Raw genomic sequence first — 6,314 nt, forward strand, 5'->3', positions numbered from 1 at the left:
ACAACTTCTCTTTCTCCCTCCTCTGTCTATTCTCCCCTACCCTTCTGTCCTTCTTCCTCTCTGTCTTTTCTCCCTTCCTACTGTACTTTTGGTCCCTCACTCTGTCTTTATCTCTCTCTGTCTACTACTGTCCCCTCTCTGTTTTACCCTACTCTGGTAAGCTCGTCTCCCTGCTACTGTCTTTCTCCCTCCTCCTGTCTTTCTCCTCACTCTGCTCCTTACCTCCACTCCTCAGTGTGCTTTCTCCCTCCCTGCTAGCTCTTTCTCCCATCCTCTTTACTTTCTCCTCCTCCTCCGCTCCATGTTTTCTACTCGCTCCTCCTCCTGTCTTCTCCTCCTCTGTACTTTGATACCTCTCCTCCTTCTCACTCTACATCTCACCTCTCTGTCTTTTCTCCCCTCCTCTTTGCGTTTCCTAACCGCTCCCTCCTGGCTCTTTCTCCTCTCCTTGCGTTATCTCCATCCTCTCCTCTCCTGTTACTTGGCTCCCTCCATCCTATCTCTTATCTTCTCCAATGTCTTTCATTACCTCTTTGCCTTTACCTCCCTCCTCTGCGCTTTCTTCCCTCACGAGTGTTCCCTTTTCATTCCCTTCCTCTGACTGATTATACATATTGGCCGTGTCTACGGCTCTGTTCCGCTGTGTGTTCTTGCGTACTACCTAGTCTCTCCCTCCATCGCCTCCTCAGCCCCTTCTCTTTACCCCTCCTTCTTGTTCCTATAACATAACTCCTGCCTTCTTTCTCCACTCCCTCCTGTCTAGTCGTCCCTCCCTCTGTCTTTCTCTCTCTGTCTTCTCCCTCGCATGTCTTATCTCCCTTCCTCTTGTCTTTCTCCTCCCGTTTCCTCCTCTGTCTTCTCCTCCTCTGTCATTCTTCCCTCCTCTGCGTTTCCTCCCTCCTCTGCTCTCTCTCCCACTCCCTCTGTCTTCCTCCTCTCCTCATGTCTTCGTCCGCTCCGTCTGTCCTCCTGTCTGGTCCTCTCTTCTCCCTCCCTCTGTCTTTCTCCTCTCCTTCTGTCTTTCTCCCTCCTCTGTCTTTCTCCTCCTCTGGTCTTTCTCCCTCCTCTGTCTTTCTCCCCTCTGCTCTGTCTTTCTCCCCTCCTCTCTTTCTTTTCCCTCCTTTCTGTCCTCGTCCCTCCCTCCCTGTCTCTCCCCCCCTCTGTCTTTCTCCCTCTCTGTCGTTCTCCCTCTTCTTCTCTCCCCTCCTCTGCTCCTTTCTCTCCCTCCTCTGTCTTTCTCCCTCCTCTGTCTTTCTCTCCCTCTCCTCCTCCTTGTCTTTCTCTCCTCCCTACTGTCTTTCTCCCTCCTCCTCTTCTTTCTCTTTCCTCCACTTCCTCTGTCTTTCTCCCTCCTCTGTCTTTTCCCTCCTCTGTCCTTCCTCCTCCTCTGTCTTTCCTCCCTCCTCTGTCCTTTCTCCCTCCTCTTGTCTTTCTCCCTCCTCTGTCTTTCCTCCTCTTTCTTTCTCCCTCTCTGTCTTTTCCGTCCCTCTCCTTTCTTCTCCCTCCTCCTGGCTCTTTCTTCCTCCTCTGTCTTTCTCCCTCCTCTTCTTTTCTCCCTCTCTTTCTTCTCCTCCTCTGTCTTTCTCCCTCCCTCTGTCTTTCTCCCTCCTCTGTCTTCTCCCTCCTCTGTCCTTTCTCCCTCCTCTGTCTTTCTCCCTCTCTGTCTTTCTCCCTCCTTTTTCTTGTCTTTCTCCCATCCCTCCTGTCTTTCTCCTCCTCTGTTCTTTCTCCTCTGCTCTTTCTCTTTCCTCCCCCCTTCTGTCTTTCTCCCTCCTCTGTCTTTCTCCTCCTCTGTCTTTCTCCCTCTCTTTCTTCTTTCTTCTCCTCCTCTGTCTTTCCTCCCTCCTCTCTTCTTTCTCCCTCTCTTTTCTTTCTCTCCCTCCTCTTGTCTTTTCTCCTCTCTGTCTTTCTCCCCTCCTCTTTCTTTCTCCCTCCTCTTCGTCTTCTCCCTCCTCTGTTCTTTCTCCTCCTCTGTCTTTCCTTCCCTCCTCTGTCTTTCTCCCTCCTCTTTCTTTCTTCCTCCTCTTGTTTCTCCCTCCTCTTGTCTTTCTCCCTCTCCTCTTTCTCCCTTCCTCTGTCTTTCTCCCTCCTCTGTCTTTTCTCCCTCCTCGTCTTTCTCCCTCCTCTGTCTTTCTCCCTCCTCTGTCTTTCTCCTCCTCTGTCTTTCTTCCCTCTCTTGTCTTTCTCCTCCTCTTTCTTTCTTCCTCCTCTGTCTTTCTCCCTCCTTTGTCTTTCTCCCTCCTCTGTCTTTTCCCTCCTCTGTCTTTCTTCCTCCTCTGTCTTTCTCCCTCCTCTTTCTTCTCCCTCCTCTTTCTTTCTTCGCTCCTCTTCCCCCTCCTCTGTCTTTCTCCCTCCTTTGTCTTTCTCCCTCCTCTGTCTTTCTCCCTCCTCTGTCTTTCTCCTTCTCTTTCTCCCTCCTCTGTCTTTTCTCCCCTCCTCTTCTTCTCTCCCTCCTCTTCTTTCTCCTCCTCTTTCTTCTCCCTCCTCTGTCTTTCTCCTCCTCTGTCTTCTCCCTCCTTTCTTTCTCCCTCCTCTGTCTTTCTCCCTCCTCTGTCTTTCTCCCTCCTCTGTCTTTCTCCCTCCTCTGTCTTTTCTCCCTCCTCTGTCTTTCTCCCTCCTCTTGCTTTCTCCCTCTCTGTCTTTCTCCTCCTCTGTCTTCTTCTCCCTCCTCTTCTTTTCTCCCCCCTCCTCTGTCTTTCTCCCCTCCTGTCTTTCTCCCTCCCTGTCTTTCTCCCTCCTCTGTCTTTTCTCCCCCCCTCCTTCTTTCTCCCTCCTCTGTCTTTCTCCCTCTCTGCTTCTCCCTCCTCTTCTTTCTCCTCTCTGCTTCTGTCTCCCCCTCCTCTTCTTTTCCCTCCCTCTTCTCCCTCCTCCTTGTCTCCCTCCTCTTTCTTTCCCTCCTCTGTCTTTCTCCCTCCTCTGTCTCTTCCCCTCCTCTGTCTTTCTCCTCCTCAGTTTTCTCCCTCCTCTGTCTTTCTCCCTCCTCTTTCTTTCTCCCTCCTCCGTCTTTCTCCCTCCTCTGTCTTTCTCCCTCCTTTTCTTTCTCCCTCCTCTGTCTTTCTCCCTCCTCTGTCTTTTCTCCCTCCTCTGTCTTTCTTCCCTCCCGTCTTTCTCCTCCTCTGCTTCTCCCCTCTGTCTTTCTCCCGTCCTCTCTTTCTTCCTCCTCTGTCTTTCTTCCCTCCTCTGTCTTTCTCCCTCCTCTGTTCTTTCTCCCTCCTCTTCTGCTCCCTCCTCTGTCTTTTCTCCCTCCTCTGTCTTTCTCCCTCCTGCTTCTTTCTTTCCTCTGTTTTCTCCCTCCTCTTTCTTTCTCCCTCCTCTGTCTTTCTCCCTCCTCTGTCTTTCTCCCCCTCTTTCTCTCTCTCCTCTCTCCTTCCTCCTTTTTCTTCCTCCTCTGCTTTCTCCCCCTCTGTCTTTCTCCCTCCTCCTTTCCCCTCCTCTGTCTTTCCCTCCTCTGTCTTTCTCCCCCCTCTGTCTTTCCTCTCTCTTTCTTCTCTGCCTCTGTCTTCTCCCTCCCTCTGTTCTTTCTCTCCTCTCCTTTCTTTCTTCCTCTCCTCTCTGTCTTTCTCCCTCCTCTGTCTTTCTCCCTCCTCTGTCTTTCTCCCTCCTCTGTTCTTTCTCCCTCCTGCTTCTCCTCGTCTTTCCCCTCCTCTTTCTTTCTCCCCTCTCTTCTTTCCTCCCTCTCTCCCTCCTCTCTTTCTCCCTCCTTCTCCCTCTCTCTCCCCTCTGTCTTCTCCCTCCTCTGTCTTTCTCCCTCTGTCTTCTCCTCGTCTTTCTCCTCCTCCTTTCTCCCTCCCTTTCTTTCTTCCCCCCTCTGTCTTTCTCCCTCCTCTGTCTTTCTCCCTCCTCGTTCTCTCCCCTCTTTCTTTTCCCCTCCTCTGTCTTCTCCCTCCCTTCGCTTTTCCCTCCTCTGTCTTTCTCCCTCCTCTTCTCCCTGTCTCCCTCTCCTGTCTTTTCTCCCTCCTCTTTCTTTCTCCCTCCTCTTTCTTTCGCCTTCCTCTGTCTTTCTCCCTCTCGTCTTTCTCCCTCCTCTGTCTTTCTCCCTCCCTCGTGTCTTCTCCCCCCTCTTTCTTTCTTCCTCCTCTGTGTTTCTCCCTCCTCTTTCTTTCTCCCTCCTCTGTCTTTCTCCCCCTCTGTCTTCTCCCTCTGTCTTTCTCCCTCCTCTGTCTTTCTCCCTCCTCTGTCTTTCTCCCTCCTCTGTCTTTCTTCCTCCTCTGTCTTTCTCCCCTCTGTCTTTCTCCTCCTCTTTCTTCTTCCTCCTCTGTCTTTCTCCCTCCTTGTCTTTCTCTCCCTCCTCTTTTCTCCCCCTCTGTCTTCCTCTCTCCTCCTCCTGTCTTTCTCCCTCCTCTGTCTTCTTCCTCCTCTTGCTTTCTCCTCCTCGTCTTTTCCCTCCCTTGTTCTTTCTCCCTCCTCTTTCTTTCTCCCTCCTCTGTCTTTCTTCCGCTCTGTCCTTTCTCCCTCCTCTGTCTTTCCCTCCTCTGTCTTCTCCTCTCTGTCCTTCTCCTTCCTCTGTCTTTCCCCCTCTGTCTTTCTCCCTCCTCTGTCTTTCTCCTCCTCTTCTTCTCCCTCCTCTGTTCTTTCTCCTCCTCGTCTTCTCTCCCTCCCTCTGTCTTTCTCCCCTCCTCTGTCTTTCTCCCTCCTCTGTTGTCTTCTCCCTCCCTCTGTCTTTTCTGTCCTGCTTCATGTTCTTTCTCCCTCCTCTGTTCTTTCCCCTCCGTCTGTCTTCCTCGCCCATCTCGTCTTTCTCCCCTGTCTTCTGCATTCATCTCCGGAGGGAGAAAGACAGAGGAGGGAGAAAGACAGAGGAGGGAGAAAGACAGAGGAGGGAGAAAGACAGAGGAGGGAGAAAGACAGAGGAGGGAGAAACCTTGAGCCGGGTCCCTTTGGCTCCTGTGGAGTCGGCCCTCTCGCTGCCGGCCAAATCCACCAGGCTGATTTTGCTGACCTGTGACAGAAACATCGATGGGAGTGCAGGGATATGCATTAGCTGACTAAAGTCCTTTATTCTCACAGTTGGCAGCAACAGTTGGCACCAGACACCCTCCTTCACAATGTCACGGACACATTATCAAGTGCCCTCACAGGCACACGTTGGGCGGCAAGTTACTTTTTTCAATTAGCTTTAAAGCCTAAATCCTTAATTCGTTTTTTCAGTCCAATAGCAGCCAATAAATCTTTTTCCCTATATACAGCTGAGGGATGAGGCTGGARCAATTTAAACCAATCTGAAATTGATCAATGGAGCTATGGATGCAAGCGCTGATAACAAAACAAAAAACAGCAATTAATTATATTTTTTTATGTCCTTGAAGGAGGACAGAGTTCAAGCAGTTTACAGAGAGCTTTGGATGAATCTCAGAATAATGTTTCTCTGTTTCTCTAGTCCTCTCTCCTCACATCTCTCTGATGTTTTAAAGGCAATGTAGCACCTTATTTTTCCCTCAATACCAGAAACCCAGATAATATTTAACTAAATTAAATAAATTATTATAATATTATAATGTTATTTTAAAAGTTTTCTCCAAATCAACTCTAACTTTCGGAGGGGGGAAATCCCTACAYGACCGCTAAGGTCACCGTCACGCGATTATATATTTTATTTTAAATGTAGTAAAAAGTGGGATACGTTTGTGAGAATAAGGCGTCTGCTCGTCAATTTGAAGGGCACATTTCATCCCTGACAACGTCCACTCTGCTATCAACAATGGAAGGAGAGCTTCAGCAAGAAGTTGTTCTTCTCAAAGTGGATGCTGTCCMTCCCAGCGATGTGCCTCCTAAAGCATCTCAAACAGCCAGCAGCATCAGCAGAGACCGTGAGAATGGAAGTGAAACGGGGGATAAGTGAAAGAGCTAGCGTGCATCCTTCCTGCTAACGTTACCTAGCTATAGAGCATTTAGTTCACGACTTCCATCTAAATAACACTGATATAACTAACCAAATGTAAACATGTCTGCCAGGTGCTGGTAGCTAAATGCTGATGGTGTCACACTATAGAGAGTACAAGCTTATGGGAAATAATCAGCGAGAAACCATAATCTTCACACCTGATGATTTCAGTCCTGATGCAGCACTCCCCTTTACACCGGATCCATCCATACATCCATATCTCTCTTCTTTCTTGTCAAAAATAACCGACTTAACACCAGCCTGAGAGGTAGTGTTGGGTCATTGTCCGCCTCCCGGCAGCACCAGAAACGGCCGGTCGAACATCCCATAACAACCATAGCGAAACCCCACACAACACCGTGACAATACCTGCTCTATAGCTAGTCAACATCCCCGGTTCGAACCCTATTTCGAGCTCACACGGCTAAAAACC

The 6,314-nt window shown here is 49.9% G+C and overlaps 1 protein-coding gene across 1 annotated transcript in view; it reads right to left on the reverse strand.

Annotated features, from left to right (window-relative positions):
- LOC139027079 (kinesin-like protein KIF1C) overlaps positions 1-5,092 on the reverse strand; it is a gene marked incomplete at its 3' end in the record, with an annotated part of 13,306 nt that extends 8,214 nt beyond the window's left edge. The window contains exon 1 of the mRNA XM_070442258.1: positions 4,862-5,092. Within this exon, the coding sequence (XP_070298359.1) occupies positions 4,862-4,978 (117 nt within the window). The remainder of the gene's footprint in view (positions 1-4,861) is intronic.
- Between the last annotated feature and the right edge of the window lie 1,222 nt (positions 5,093-6,314).

This window comes from Salvelinus sp. IW2-2015, unplaced genomic scaffold (genome assembly GCF_002910315.2).
Source record: "Salvelinus sp. IW2-2015 unplaced genomic scaffold, ASM291031v2 Un_scaffold7272, whole genome shotgun sequence".
Taxonomy (NCBI): Eukaryota; Metazoa; Chordata; class Actinopteri; order Salmoniformes; family Salmonidae; genus Salvelinus; species Salvelinus sp. IW2-2015.